This window comes from Argentina silus, assembly GCF_951799395.1.
Source record: "Argentina silus genome assembly, chromosome: 5".
NCBI lineage: Eukaryota > Metazoa > Chordata > Actinopteri > Argentiniformes > Argentinidae > Argentina > Argentina silus.
This window is the reverse complement of record NC_139659.1, coordinates 3,180,995-3,196,887: the sequence shown is the minus strand read 5'-3', so window position 1 is coordinate 3,196,887 and position 15,893 is coordinate 3,180,995. Positions and strand designations below refer to the sequence as shown.

Here is a 15,893-nt window from a genome sequence, read left to right as displayed (position 1 = left end):
GAATCAAAATAAGTAACAATTGTAAAAATCTGTATGAGAGGGAATTCTATTCAGCAAAGCAAAGTTCTCAGGTGTCAGGAAGGGCTAGGCTTCAAAATTCGCCAGTAGATGGTGCTCTCTGCCGTGATTTTTGTTAACCATCACCACAGTTATACATTTTTTAGATGTTTTTTTTCTATCTCTGATCAACCAATCTCGTAAATGTTCCTAATCAAGTGTTATGGTTTGATAATAGACTAGATATTCCACATGTCCATAGCACTATCACATAACACATTGAGAAATTGGCAGTTGTTTTTCTCGTTGGAAAAAAAATCAAATCAAATGTATGCCTTTTTTTATCAGGGAAATTCAGCTTCATGTTTAACCAAGGAAATAAGAAGCATTCTTTCTAATTACCTAACAACCAAATTCTGTATGTTTGTTACGTATGACCACTGGGAGAGGGCTACTTGACAAGCTCTTGTCTTTTTTGGTCATCCTGCACACACAGTCTCCAAAAATGTTCACAAGATTTCTATGCCTTATTCATCCTTAGGAAAATGTACATATGAAAGGAAAAGGCTTGCAGTCCTGGTGCTAGATAGAACCTCTTTTCTAGAATGTTAATACAGGAAGTCCAGGCTAGTTGTTTTCCATACTGCAGGCTTTCTTATTAAAGGGGCAATCTGGGATTCAAACAACAACAAAGCGGTCTCCCTACTACTTTTTTGGTAAACAGCTGAGATATGGGGCTGAAGAAATGTAACCACTCTTAAATTCATAGATGGAGTTATGGATACATGGACTGACCATCCATGAAAGAAAAATGTATTGTTTTAATCATATTTTGAAGCTATACAGTGTTTGTTTACATTCACAGTGTTTACAAACAATGGAGTGAAACAAGCTTATATTTTGGGTTAATAGGGTAAGGCAGTTGATCTAAGCTCATGAGGCATTTACTGTATACGTTATGTTATTTAAGAATTAATGGCTTCATGTCATTAATTTAAAAGTTGACCAAAGAAAATTGAACATTCTAGCAGCACTTGCGCTGTACAGGTCGAGTTTTGCACCATGATGTGGTTCTCTGAGTGGAAACGGTGCTAAAGTCTGTCTAGAAGAGGCGGGACTAATCGGCCAACTACCACGACCGTGCAACGACGGTTCGAAGTAGTCTACGAATATCAGTGAAGTTTCTCTTTGGACTTGGGAGTAAGGACATATCCCGTTGTCTTCGCTGAACATGAGGTATGATTGTCAATTTTACATGGGCTTACATTCTCATTTTGTAGCCGGATCTAATGCCTCGCTTTCGTGTGGTGAATAGCCTTTTCTTCTCCGGATTAAATACATTTCTGTGTTTGCGTGGCGGGCCAACAACTAGCAGACTCAAGGCTGCGCTTGCTGTAATACGAAAGAAATATGATTATTATCCTAAAACTAAGAACGCATACCTGTCTCTCGCATACTTGTAGCTGAAACACAGACGAACTCCAAATGAGTGTGACCGTTAGTGTAGAATTGAAATCTTTTTTCTGGTAGGAATGATTGCGAATTTAGTTTCTTTTTTTTTTCTTTTTTTTTTTTTGTTCAAATTATTTGTCTTTATTCCAGAGCTGCCCGATTTGGATATCAGCATTAATGGCAACATCTGTGTAACCAACTACAGTTAAATAAAGGTAAGCTGAAGACATAACTGTGCAATTATTGTGTCTTCTGCTACCTTTTCTGATGAATTATCCATATCTTAGGGGACACATTTTAATTGGATCTTGTGTTGCTCTTTCAGGTAATCAGCACTGGATTTTCAGAGATGCTGAGCCAAAAAAACAAGAAGGATTTTCAAGCTCCAGATTGAAAACCAAATCATATTTTTTTTGTTTTATGTCTTCACCATTTTCTTGGTGTATACAAAAAGGTTTGGTTAACAGAATTTCCAACTACACACGTCTATCAAGTAGACATATAGCTTATACCGTCTCAGTTCAACGGCTTCAACCACTTCATCAATGGCGTTTTTAATTAAAAAGAAGAAGTTCAAGTTTCAAATCCATTTTACCTTGGAGGAGCTCACGGCCGTGCCGTTCGTCAATGGGGTATTGTTTTGCAAGATCAGGTTGTTGGACGGCGGGGACTTCTCATCATCCAGGTAATTTTTCATTTTAGATTTCAATCTAGATTTTCGTTTCAGATTTCAATTTAATGTCAAGTTATATGAGTCATACTCATAATGTTCCCAATTAGATATAGGCCAATTTAAGTATGTGCTGCTCTGAAAGCTTGATTGACTTTGATCAATGTAGCCATATGACGGCTTAACCTATTAGCCCAGAATGGGTGTTTAGGTGAACTTTGAGTGATGTTAATAGCAAACCTAAACACAGGATTAAACAAGAGGCCTATCTGTTAACTTGTATGTTCCTGCAACATAACATACTTCAATCATCAGGTAGGGCTTTTGAAATGTGCCATTCAAGGACATTTCATGAGTAAGGAACTGTAGGTTGCTCATCGCTTATGTAAGACTGGCAATCTCTGTCACCCCCCAAACCTGGCGTCCCAACCTGCATTGCTTCACAACAACACTATGCACTGTACAAAGCACCATTAATACCACTGATCCAGAAGAGCCAAAGCATTCCTGTGTCTATGGTGATGAAAGTATCAGGAAGGTTGTTTTGTTTCGTGCAGAATGAAAGCACAGAGGAACATGGATATATAGCATGTGTAGTCCTCTTCTTTCTTCACCTATAGTTTTTTACCGAGTGCCACTTATGAAAGTTGTCGGGTGTTCACATGACTTCTACCCTTCACTGTACATTAACATTAACCATATCCCTGCATTAGTCCGTTCCCATGACTGGCTTTGATTAAGACACCAGTGCCGAGTTGGCATCCGCCGAGACCAGATTACATCAGGGCATGTGTGTCTCCCATGGTCCCCTCTCCATTCCCACTGGACGGGCCTTGCCCCTGCTTAATGGAGAAGTCTGTCTTCAAAGCACTTCATTTAACCTAATCAGGGGCATAGTTAGGCAAGGCTCTGCAACGCCGAGACTAGATTATTCAGCAGAATTAACTGCGTTAACTGACATGCCGCCTTTGGAGACGGCGAATGTTGCTGATATAAAAGGGTCTGAAAGGATGCAGAGATGGAGGGGGGAGCTAGACATTGATGCTGTGTGTCTGGACTCTGGGAGAGAGAGAGAGTGTTGCTGGCCCTGAGCTTTTGCCGTGATGTTGCCAAGGCAACACTGAATGGAATGACTCGGACCTAACGCGATTTGTCTCTTTGAACAAGCCAGCCTAGTTTGTAGGAGGTGTGCACATGTTACAGACAAATGTGCGGAAGAGAATGACAATTGTCCCCAATGTTGGCAGTCATAGCCGGTGCACCTATGGTGTTGCGGGCACCTTGCTACAACTGAAATCAGCCGTCAGAGCCACTAAATATGCTTTCAGTTATGCTGACAAGTGATGCACCGCTGAGCAATTAGTTGTTGTTGACTTTACCATCAACCAGCTTTGGATTGCTGTCGCCCATATGGGCTCTGGAAAGCACAACACAAGCTCAGTTGTGTGTGTGTGTGTGTGTGTGTGTGTGTGTGTGCGTGTGTGTGTGTGTCCCCTAAGCTCTCAGGTGTCAGTGGCTGGACTACAGTAGTTGTGTGTGTGTGTGTGTGTGTGTGTGTGTCAGTGGCTGGACTACAGTAGTTGGGTCGGCGGTTTGCATAGATAGAGTATTAGGTTGTTGTAAGGATTTTTGCATACAGAGCCGAATGTGAATAGCAGTACTGCAAGCTACAGTGTTACACGTTCCTCTTAGGCAGTAGAACATGGTCTGTGTGCAGTAGAACATGGTCTGTGTGCAGGCTGTCGTCTGAGCACTGGGTCAATGACCAGAGCTTGTCCCCTTTAAATGCAGTGGTAGTATACTGGGTAGGTTCCAGGTCAGGGCCAACTAACATGTGACTCAACATAAAGTCTAGGGATGGTTCCCTGTTAACCTTTACCCAAACCTAAATTCTAAGCTTAACCAATTGTCAACCTATACCTAACCTTAACCCTAAATTTAACAAGGAGCAGGAAAATAAATTTGTCGAAAAATGTCATGGTAGGATTCGATCTGATGCTGGCATGAATACCTGTTGCTCCTCTGTAAGCCACACCATCAAGATGACAATGTGTCTTTATGAATAATTCAGGTTGGTAGAATAAGATAGTAGAAACATGGTAACTACGGGAGAAATAGTAGCGAATTTGAGAATACACTTAAATAAATAAATACAATACAATTTCCAGTACAATTAAGCATTACCCAAATATGAAAAAATAGGTTTCTGTCTTTATCCAGAACACTTTATATAAAAACAAAAACAAAAACCCCCTGAAAACCTGTCCCTGTCTACTCCGTCAAACGCTCAGTTCGGGATGGCTTTGATTGAATAGGTTTCAGTGTTGTCAGCGAGACCTGCTCATGTTGCACACATATCATTAGTTTACGTTTTCCATCCATCCCGTTTGAGACAGCACTATCAGTACACACCGTACTGCAAGTTAAAGCATTACAAGTTCTTCTTAGGCAAGATGTGTGCTTCTGTGTGCGCCTCAAAACGTGCGCTGTTTTGGCAGATTTTTCCTCCTCTTCTTGCCAAGACATTCGACTTCGGACAGCCCCTCACGAGCGGGAAAAATACGCCGCCTCACCGGCAACCAAACCAACTCTTAAAGGAACAGTGACACAAACAATCACCCCAGTCAAGCGAATCCTCCCAGAATGCAACCTCACATATCGGATGTGGGTCCCATGAAAAATGTATGTGAACAGTCTATCAAAAAAACTTGGATATGATTAAAATAAATAAATAATGGAATTGGGCTTTTATTGGGCTTGCTGTGTCAACACAGTTTAAGTGTCAAGGAACCATTACTTTTGCATCTCTATTTTGAGCTCACTGCTCTTGTCTGAGTCAGTGTGTCTCGAAATGTCAGCTGTTTGTCATAGTCCTGTGGTTGCATTGCCCCACTCTCATTGCACCAGGCACCGTCAGTGCCAATGTACCCATTCCCCCCCACTCAACATTCAGTCTTAACAAAGACTGTGTGTGTGTGTGTGTGTGTGTGTGTGTGTGTGTGTGAGAGAATGTGTCAGAGAGAGAGAGAACAAGGGTGGGCTGGGAGTTATGTCATAAATGTCCCAGAACATTGCTACTCTGTATTCAGGGCCTGAAATGAGGGACAGTGACAAGTAGAGAGGGAGAAATAATGAGACAGACAAAGTGATACTGCAGACAGACAGGTTTTTGTTTCCCCATGCCACTGTGTGCTTCTGTCTCTCCCCCTCCACGTCTTCCGATGTTCTTTCAAGAGGACAGTGAATAGCTGGAACACACCACAAGTGTTATGGGATCATACAGCTTCTGCAGCTCAATCTAATTAAGATATCCTTTAAAAAACCATCTCCTGTAGACCATGTGAATAAAGCACGGGAGACTGAGCTAATGAAGGATGTGCTCCTGCCTTGTTGTGGTTGACACACCCTGCCAGGCGACAGCCTTCAACGTTCTTCATTTAACGGATTTCGTTAGCTCACGCACAAAAGATTGACCTACGAACGTTAATTTTTACAATTGTTACTCCCTACAAAAAGTTATACTAGTTGTAATGAGGGTATTAAGAGTAATGTAATGGCAGATGAAACCATTTGGTAAATATTTGAAATTGAGTTGGCAACCTCAGCTGTTGTCAAGCAACTTCCTCAGCTTGCCACGGGAGAAGAGGAAGTTATCCTGTAACTAAGGTGTTATGTCACACTTTGTTCCACATTTCGTACCTCTGTGTCGTCAAGGTCGTCACACTATGTGTTACCAATTTAAGCGCAACAGGCTCTCTATCGATTTTCTAGAGGGAAGGATAATCAACATCTCTCCTTTCTTTCTTTCTTTCTTTCTTTCTTTCTTTCACTAGAACACCTGCCCTACATTTCTTAAGGCTAGCTTTATCTTAGAAATAACACCTACACCCAGCATTGTTGTTGTGATGTGTTTAAGTCAATTTAATAAGTTGCCTTGGAGATCCCTTGAGCCATAGATCTCTCCCTCCCTCCCTCCCTCTCCCTTTTGTCTTTTGTTTTCTTTCATTCCCTGAACCCTCTCCCCAACAAAACAATCACAGATTGCTCTGTCAATTGTGCTGTACATTGTACTTTCAATTATGTTCCACAAGGCTCTGTTCTGGGACCACTACTTTTTCCATATATATGCTACCCCTCGGTAATTTAATCCGTCATCATGGTGTCAATTTTCATTGCTATGCAGATGATACACAACTTTACGTTGCAATGAAACCTGGTATGCCGCTAACTGTCCTGCAGGCCAGCGTGACTGACATTATATTATGGATGGCAATTAACGTCCTCCCTCTTAACTGATAAAACTGAATTGTTGGTGACTGGCCCAAGAAATCTGAGGTAGAATTTCACAGAATTGATGCTCAATTTAGAAGGATGACTAGTTTCCCCCCAAAACACAGTAAAACATCTTGATGTTATTGTTGATTCTGACCTTTTTTTCTTACATTGGACGCTCCACCTACGTAATATTGTAAAAATAAGAAATGATCTTTCACTACACAATGGCGAAACATTTATTCAAGCTGTTCTAACATCAAGACACGATTACTGCTATTTTTTGGCACCTCCAACACAGCCATACGAAGTCTGCAACTAGTCCAAAATGCAGCCGTCTGACTCCTCACCAGCACCGGAACATTTGATCATGTCACCCCTGTTTTATCATCATTGCATTGGCTACCAGTAAAACAGCACACAGACTTAAAGGTCATGCTTTTAACCTATAAAGCCCTAAAACTAATATGAGTGAATATTTAGCCGATCTGATCAGCTCCTACCAGCCCACTTGCACCCTCAGATCGAAAGATGCTGTATTGCTTGTTGTCCCTCGCATTAAAACAGAAGCCGGCTAGAGGCTTTTTCTTATCTTGTCAGGGGGTCAGTGACAGTTAGCACTTTGAAGACCAACCCCAAGACCTACCTTTTTAGAGCTGCATACGGTTGCCCTTAGCAACTCCTCCTCTCCACTGCCTTTCCTCCTTCCCCATGTCAAGGTTACTGTGTATGCTATTACTTATGTAATGTGTTTTGTTAAAGTGTTTTTTTTTATGGTGTATTTATAGTGTGTTGAGACCTTGGTGAAAGTGCACTTTAAAACTAAATAAACTTGAAACTTAAATCATTCAGTTCCCGGCATGAAGCATACCATGGATAACAAGGGAATAAAACCCCTACTATGGCAGTTCCCCGATGGGCTTCTGAGCCCATTAGTCTCTCACGAAGCCCTACAACAGCAATGACCGCCCACAAAGGCAGACATTGTAGGTGGTAACTGTGTATATATGTACATAATTAATTAGGTTTCCTGGTTGGTAGAGTTGACGTGAGGAATGTCTCCTTGTGCCCGCAGATGTTGTCAGTGTTCCTGTAGTCGGTTTGGGTTTGTGAGAGGACACACACACACACACACACACACACACACGCACGGCCGTACTCTCTTTTTGTAGAGCTTTTGGTAAACTTGTTATCGCCGATACTCTGTACTGTAGCAGGTAGGAGTGTATCAATTCTGTTCCCTTCCCATCTCACGGGCACAAATTTCATATGCCAGAAATTGTATCAGCCTTATGTAACACTTGGTAAAATGTCAGACATTGAATAAGCTTTTAGGGGTAATTTCATCCCACTGTAAACAGAGGTGAAGGGAGATTTGAGATGTTCAGTGGGCCGCTCAACTGTGTGCGCCGTAGGCCCGGAGATTAACTGCAGCCAACCAAGCCTCATTCCTTAGATTCCTCCACACGAAAAAAAAGAAGCTAAGAGAGGGGGGGGGAGAGGAGCAGGGGAGAGAGAGGAGCAGGGCCGAGAGAGAGGAGCAGGGCAGAGAGAGAGGAGCAGGGGAGAGAGAGAGGAGCAGGGCCGAGAGAGAGGAGCAGGGGAGAGAGAGAGGAGCAGGGGAGAGAGAGGAGCAGGGGAGAGAGAGGAGCAGGGGAGAGAGAGGAGCAGGGCCGAGAGAGAGGAGCAGGGGAGAGAGAGAGGAGCAGGGGAGAGAGAGGAGCAGGGGAGAGAGAGGAGCAGGGGAGAGAGAGGAGCAGGGCCGAGAGAGAGGAGCAGGGGAGAGAGAGGAGCAGGGCCGAGAGAGAGGAGCAGGGGAGAGAGAGGAGCAGGGCCGAGAGAGAGGAGCAGGGGAGAGAGAGGAGCAGGGCCGAGAGAGAGGAGCAGGGCCGAGAGAGAGAGGAGCAGGGGAGAGAGAGGAGCAGGGGAGAGAGAGAGGAGCAGGGCCGAGAGAGAGGAGCAGGGGAGAGAGAGGAGCAGGGCAGAGAGAGAGAGGAGCAGGGCCGAGAGAGAGAGGAGCAGGGGAGAGAGAGAGGAGCGGGGGAGAGAGAGGAGCAGGGGAGAGAGGGGAGACTGGAAAGGAGTGAGAGAATGCAGACAAAAAGAGAGGCCGTGGAGGCAGTAGAGGCCGTAGAGGCAGTAGAAGCCGTAGAGGCAGCCTCGTTGGTTTGAAAAAGTGGGAGGAATTAGTGTGAGTTTAAAAAGTTGTAAACTTTTTCTGTTAAGCTAAAAGACGTAGGAAGGACAACAGTGCAGTTGAAAAAAAGCAAGGTTTAAAAAGTGTGCAGGTGAGTTGAGAAACCCAAAAGGGCTTATGCATAACAAAAGGGAGAATCGATTAAATGAAAAATGATTGTTTACTGAACTATGGAAAGCACAAACTGATATTAACAGAAATAACACAAACTTGTGAGGGAGGGTGGAAAATAACTTTGTCATTGCGCAAGTAAGGAATGCGTACACAGACAGCGTACGGTATGAGTTACTTACGCTTCTGACAAACCCTACAATGAGAGCCCTATTGACCTGAATAGTAAACACACACACACACACACACACACACCCTACCTCTTCAAACAATGGGTGAAATGCATAACATACCTCTTGTGGCAGTGATGGTAACCATTTCAACGGTCAGTCGAGAAAGCCCTTGCTCGTAAACACCCCCCCCCCCCCCCCCCCCCCCAACCGCACACACACACACACACAGTTTCTTGAAAGCAAACAGTTGTTTGAAAGCAAAGAGCGAAAGGTTTATGGACGTTGATACTTTTCCCTACACTGAAATGTTTGAGTAATGTCCAGAATACGTTTGTCCTTAGAATGTAGCTTTCTCCAATGATAGCACTATCAGTCCAATTGAAACAGAAGATCAGAAACCCTTTATTAAACTATAGGATTGAGAACTGTCTAGTTGTCTCTCTCTCTCTCTCATATAATGCAGTTCTGTTCTGTTTACAATTGTTACTCCCTACAAAAAGTTATACTAGTTGTAATGAGGGTATTAAGAGTAATATAATGGCAGATGATACTATTTGGTAAATATTTGTTTGGTTCAACTCATATCCATTGATTTATTTTAATAATAAACAGCATTAGAAATGCTGCACAGCTCTGTTTTAGTCAGTCTCTCTCCTCCCTCTCTGTGGCCTCGGGAGCAAGGTGTGTGTGTCTGTGTGCACAATTTAGCCTAGTGCCCCAGTTCTCTCTCTCTGTCTGTGTGTGTGTGTGTGTGTGTGTGTGTCAAGTCACCAAAAACATCCCTTCAGCGTAAAGGATATCCCACAATACACTGCAATTCATTCAACATATCTGAACAGTTGCTAGTAGTCTCTGCTTCATACCTGTCTTTTGATGTAAACAGGTATGGTATGTCCCAGACAGGTATGAAACAGAGATTAGAGATTTCAGCATTTAGTTCAGGGTACAGATTGGTTTCAACACCTTTTATAGTGTTGTATTTCATGGCACCAAAAGTTACGGGACAATTGGCTTAACAGGTATTTCTGGTAAGTCAGGTGTGTTCTGTCACATAATTTGAGCAGGCATACCATAGCTGTCAGTGTCTAGTCTTGAGTCTGCTATTGGTGTCTGTCAATATGGGGATCAAAGAGGTGTCAACAGAGCCATTATTAGACTGAAACAAACATCCAAAATTGCCAAAATCAACAGTGTGGAACATCATTAAAAATACCATAATTTAGAAAAAAAAAAAAAAAAACTCTCCATGAGGGGGTGTTATGGTTTGGGCATGTATACTGTAGCTGCCACAAGAACTGGTTAACTTGTGTTAATTGATGATGTAACTGCTGACGGCAAAGTGTGAAGAAACCTCTTGGCTGCTCGACTAGCAAACGCCTCCAAACTCATCGGATGGTGCTTCATCATACAGTACGACAATGACCCAAAACACACTGCCATAGCAACTAGGGAGTTGTTCAGGGCCAAAAGTGGATAGTTCTTGACTGCCAAGTCAATCTTCAGATTTAAATCCAATTTATCTGCTGTTGGCTGCAGTACAGGCCTGTCAGCATGACCAGAGAAGATACCCAGGGTCTGGTGGAGTCAAAGGGTTGCAGACTCCAGGGAATTATTGCATGCGAAGGATTGTCGACCAAATACTAAACATGAGTGCTTAATTTGGACATTATGTGAATCTGTCACATTACTTTTCGTGCCCTGAAATGAGGGGGGGCTTATGTATAACAAGTGTTAATTTCTAAATGGTGAAACCAATATGTACACAAATACCATCAAATACAAACTGAGAATCTCTACTTTAACCTCAATTGTTTGATCCAAACTTTTGGAGTATCGAGCCAAAAGAATAATAAATTCTTCACTGTCCCATTGATTTACCGTGATTTATCTTCAGTATTGTCACTGGGTATTTGAAAGTGTGTGCAGGTAGCAGAAGTGATGCCTTGGTTTTGGTCGGGTCAGGGTTCTGGTTTTGGTCGGGTCAGGGTTCTGGTTTTGGTTGGGTCAGGTTGGCCAGACCTTTTACATCAGTTTGGGCTGATGATTGTGTGTGTGTGTGTGTGTGTGTGTGTGTGTGTGTGTGTGTGTGTGTGTGTGTGTGTGTGTGTGTGTGTGTGTGTGTGTGTGTGTGTGTGTGTGTGTGTGTGTGTGTGTGTGTGTGTGTGTGTGTGGTCCGCATACCCCAACAGGGCGTGTGAGTGTGTCATTTGCAGGAACTGTGTGCAATGTGGAGAACACATCAGACACACACACACTCAGCTCCTGTTGAGCAGCAATTAAACCTTCAGGAGGCGCCTGTATTTTTGGACGTCATGTCTTAGCTGTCTGAAAATAGCTATTCTTAAACATAGCTGCTGCTGTTGCTGCTGACAGTATGTACAGGCACACACACAGACACACACACACAGATGAGGGAGTAATCTGGTTGTGTTGTATACTAACATGATATGTGAACGAATGTAGAAAGATATTAAAAGTCTGAAATTGGGCGTTTGGGACGTTTGTGTGTGTGCGTGTGTGTTTTCTCCATATACAGGTTTCATTTATGCACGCAGGCAGACTCACTCACACACACACACACACACACACATAAACACACACACACACACACACACAGCTCATTACAGTGGTGTATCCAGAGAAGAACAGACTTATAATGATGATCTCAGCTCTTCTAACTTGACAAAGGTGTGTGTGTGTGTGATAGAGGCAATTGTGATTTGAACCAAACACTATAGATCATGTTTATTACCTTGTTATTGCTCATATTACAGTAATACATCACAGCCTGGCTGCTGCTGGGATACCTGCTGTGGTTTGCAATATAAAGGCTCAGTTGTGTGTCCCCCCCCAAAATCTCTTGTTTTCCCTCCTTCCTGTTCTCCATTCTCTCTCTCTCTCTCTCTAGAGAGACATGGAGGGTGCTGTGTTGGGGGGTTGGGAGAGGCAGAAGAAAGGGAAGGATTAGTACATTTGTGGTTGTGGAGAGAGCCATCTGGTAGAGGGAGTGAGAAGTAGGTTAAAGGAAGCCCCCTGGGAGAAGAGGGTGGGGAGAAAGAGAAGAGGTCCTCTGAATTGAACACACACTTAACACACATGCACACACACACACCAACATGCTCACACACACACCGACATGCTCTCACAAGTGCGCGCACACACACACACACATACACACACACACACACTCATGACATGCTCACACAAACACACATACTATCATGGTCACACTTTCACATGTAGTATATACGCACACACACACACACACACACACACATACACACTGACAAAAGTCCCTTAAATGAAACCATATTACAAAAAAGAAAAAAGCAGCCGGTTTTGCAACATTCCACCATGGTTAAACATTGCAACGCCACTGGCTATGAGAGTAATACTTCCTAGTCATCCCCCCCGCCGCCGCAGTCTCCACCCTCCACCCCAGCCTCCACCCGCCGCCCCAGTCTCCACCCTCCACCCCAGCCTCCACCCGCCACCCCAGCCTCCACCCACCGCTGCAGTCTCCACCCGCTGCCGCAGTCTCCACCCTCCACCCCAGCCTCCACCCACCGCCACAGCCTCCACCCGCCGCCCCAGCCTCCACCCACCACCCCAGCCTCCACCCTCCGCCCCAGCCTCCACCCACCGCCCCAGCCTCCACCCACTCGGTCGCTCTGTATTTACCTACCCACGGGGGGTTTGATAGTTATGGGGCTCTCTGCCGTATAGTAATTTGTATTTTATGTTGTTAAACATCCAATTACGCCAAACTTAAATGTAACTCTATTTCCGTTCAATATAATAATGTTTAAACCAACGTAAGTGTCCTGACTGAGATGAAAATAGCCTATTTGTCTAGTGAGGGCTGTCTCCATGGTGAGCGGCGCTGTCTCCGTCAACAGACGCTGGTTTTCTGTCCTCCGGCGTTTCCCTGTCAGAAGACACCTGCCTGAAATACGTGCCAGTCATCCCCTGCACCTTCTGCGCATTGCGCACACTCAGGCTTCCACGTTTTAAAAGCTACACTTTCAATACATACATATGGAATCTTTTTCCCCTCCATTTGGGTTGCTTGGGTGAATCATTCGACAAAAGTAGATCGCCCAGAAAAAAAATAGGTTTGAAAATCACTGCTCTACAGTCGGCCACAAGCGTCCCTATGAACTAGGAGTCTGTTATTACTAAGGAATGGCCCCCGCAGGCTCCAGCATGAATATTATATTTCGAGGCTGCTATGTTGGGATGGCTGTGATTTCGGCTGGTCCTGCACGTCTACACATGCCCACCCACACACACACACACAAACACACACACACACACACAACTTAAATGTAAACAAAAAAGAATTGTAGAAGTTCTGTATATGTGATCCATCTGGATTCTGAGGCTGCAGTGTATCTTCTCTCGATAAACATGGTTTACACGCACGCACGCACGCACACACGCACGCTCGCCCGCGCACCCACCCACCCACCCACCCACTCTCTCTCTCTCTCTCTCTCTCTCTATCTACATGCCCCAGCATGCCGCTGCCTACACAAATGGATTGTGTGAGGGATTTGACGGTGGGGATGACGCAGTGTCACAAGGTCACAGTGTCAATACATGCTCTACGTTGATAGATCGATTGATTATCTGTCTTGGTCATAATCAGCTCAAGTCAACTTCATTAGTTCATTTCATTAACAGAAGTATGTGTGTGTGTGAGTGTGTGTCTTTCTCCGCATTCCTAGTTCGTTCCCATGCTGCTGAAATGCCGTCTCTGCTGTTTAGTTTTGTCCTACCCCTACAGAGGGTTCCAATAACAACAAGTAAACAAAAATACCTCAGGGACACAGACTCAACAGCCAGTCAATCTTAGTCTCTAAAGGTACTATACCATACTGAGCATAAGCTTTGAATAAGGGCATATTCTTCATGACCATGGCCTGGTTTGCTGGAAATATATTAACTCGTTTAGTGCCGAGGGTGAAGAAAGTCACCCAAACTGTGTGAGTGCCATGGGGACTTTATTCACCGAAAATGCATAAATGATGATGCTTCATTTTGTAGCCAATCAAAGTGTTGTTGCTAGGTAAACACCACATAAAACACTGTAGGCACTCTAGGTGGGGAGTGTTCTGGAATTATATGGCAGTTGGTGAGTTAAGCCTTCCCCTAGACTCAAAAGCATCTTCAATGGAGAGTCTCAGGAGTTTTATGTGGTAATTACCTAGCAACAGTACATTGATTGTGCCACTCTAGAATGTGGTTCTCTGTGGCTCAGTTGGTAGAGCACGGCGCTAACAACGCTTAGGTTGTGGGTTCGTTTCCCGCTGGGACCATACATACTGAAATGTATGCACTCACTGCAATGTAAGTCGCTTTGGATAAAAGCGTCAGCTAAATGGCATAATATTATTATTATATAGAATGTTGACAATTTGGGCGACTTTATTCACATTGGCACTAAATGAGTTAACAGCCCGCTGTATTTAAACGAGGATTTTTTCATGTTTTCAATTTGATTTTGATTCCTCTCCTGGATCCACTGCGTTTCAGCAGAACTAACCCCGTCCCAGAGGTGGATTTCTGACCCTAGAGAGTCATCCAGGACAGGGGCTGCACTCTGAAACCCTCTGGATCAGTCATCTGTGTGTCTGCCGGTCTGTCTTTGTGATCGCCTCTCTCCTCAAACGCTCACTCACTGGCTCCTCTGATGTAACAGACGTTTAATTGGGGCATGTACTGTACATGCAGGGAGCCAAAGACAAGCTTGCCATGTTATTACTCTTCTCTTTTAAAGCTCCCCATCCTCCCTGTCTGCCCCCCCCCACCCCCACCCCCATCCCCGCCCAGTCGATAGGCAAAGCAGTACCAATTACCATGGATAATTTATTCCTTAATTAGAGGAGACACACTCCACTAGTTCATCCTCGGGCTAGGAAGGAGGAGGAGAAGAAATGAGATTCTGTGTGTGTGTCTGTGTGTGTCTGTGTCTATGCTACTCTCCTCCCATTGCCTTACACAGACTGAGTTACTATCCATATTTGGAAACAGTAAGTAAATGTCAAGTTATATGTGACTTCAGACAGAGAATGAAGCGACTATGTTTATACTTCCATGGTGTGTTTACATTGACCATATTGGCCAATATGTCCTATATTTCTTTAAAACATTTGCTAATGTTGGAGGGCAGAAGGAAGGTCTCGTGGCCTACACAGACTCCAGGATAACGTGGTTCTCACAGATGGCTGGTCGTCTTAGGCCTGACCTGAGGGAATGTGTTGTTTGTTTTTGTTGTCGTACCCATGTCCTGTGTTCTTCACATTGAGCTGGAGGGCATAGGAAGCACTGGCATGCCTCCCTCTGGACGCTTTCACTCTCTCTCTGTCTCTCTCTCCCTCTCCCTCCCTCTCTCCCCCCCTCTCTCCCTCCCCCCCTCTCTCCCTCCCTCCCTCCCTCTCTCTCTCTCTCTCTCTCCCTCCCTCCCTCTCTCTCTCTCTCTCTCGATTTGGCCTTTTTTCCCCCACTGTGCACAAACTGTCTTTCTATTTGTGCAAATAAACTGAACTAAGAAATGCATTGTGTAGAGCGCACATGGTTATGTCAGCCCTATTCTACACATTTGCATGTTATTTCCAAGCAGATAGCACTTAGCAGTAGCCAATGATCCACTTATATGCCGGGATACCCCAGCGGCTTGTAGGCTATGTTGGCTTCATTGGAGAGGATCTGCACAATACAGTGTCTTACACATCCTTAACAGGGTTCTCCTCAGGATTGCATCATCAAAACGTGACTCGCGTTTATTCATGGATTGTTCGATAGCGATCAAAGACAGTTACTCTACCATTACCAAATATATCGTTTCATTTGCCTTGTGATGTTTACGTCGTGGCACCAGCAAGTTCACAGCGTGGCGCAGCGCCAGCCTTCCATTCTTTGGGGAGAACCCTGCTTAGGTGCTTGTTCACCTGCTGTGCTGTTCTTCAGTCAGGTCAGGATCAGGCCTGTTAGGACCGGTAATGGCTAACTGCCAGCC

At 44.3% G+C, this 15,893-nt stretch overlaps 1 protein-coding gene across 1 annotated transcript in view; it reads left to right on the top strand.

Moving 5' to 3' along the window:
• Nucleotides 1-1,173: 1,173 nt before the first annotated feature.
• Nucleotides 1,174-15,893, top strand: part of eeig1b (estrogen-induced osteoclastogenesis regulator 1b) — a 37,906-nt gene continuing 23,186 nt past the window's right edge. The window contains exons 1-3 of the mRNA XM_083670822.1: nt 1,174-1,233; nt 1,600-1,664; nt 1,775-2,134. Of these exons, the coding sequence (XP_083526948.1) occupies nt 1,995-2,134 (140 nt within the window). The 5' untranslated portion in view covers nt 1,174-1,233; nt 1,600-1,664; nt 1,775-1,994. The remainder of the gene's footprint in view (nt 1,234-1,599; nt 1,665-1,774; nt 2,135-15,893) is intronic.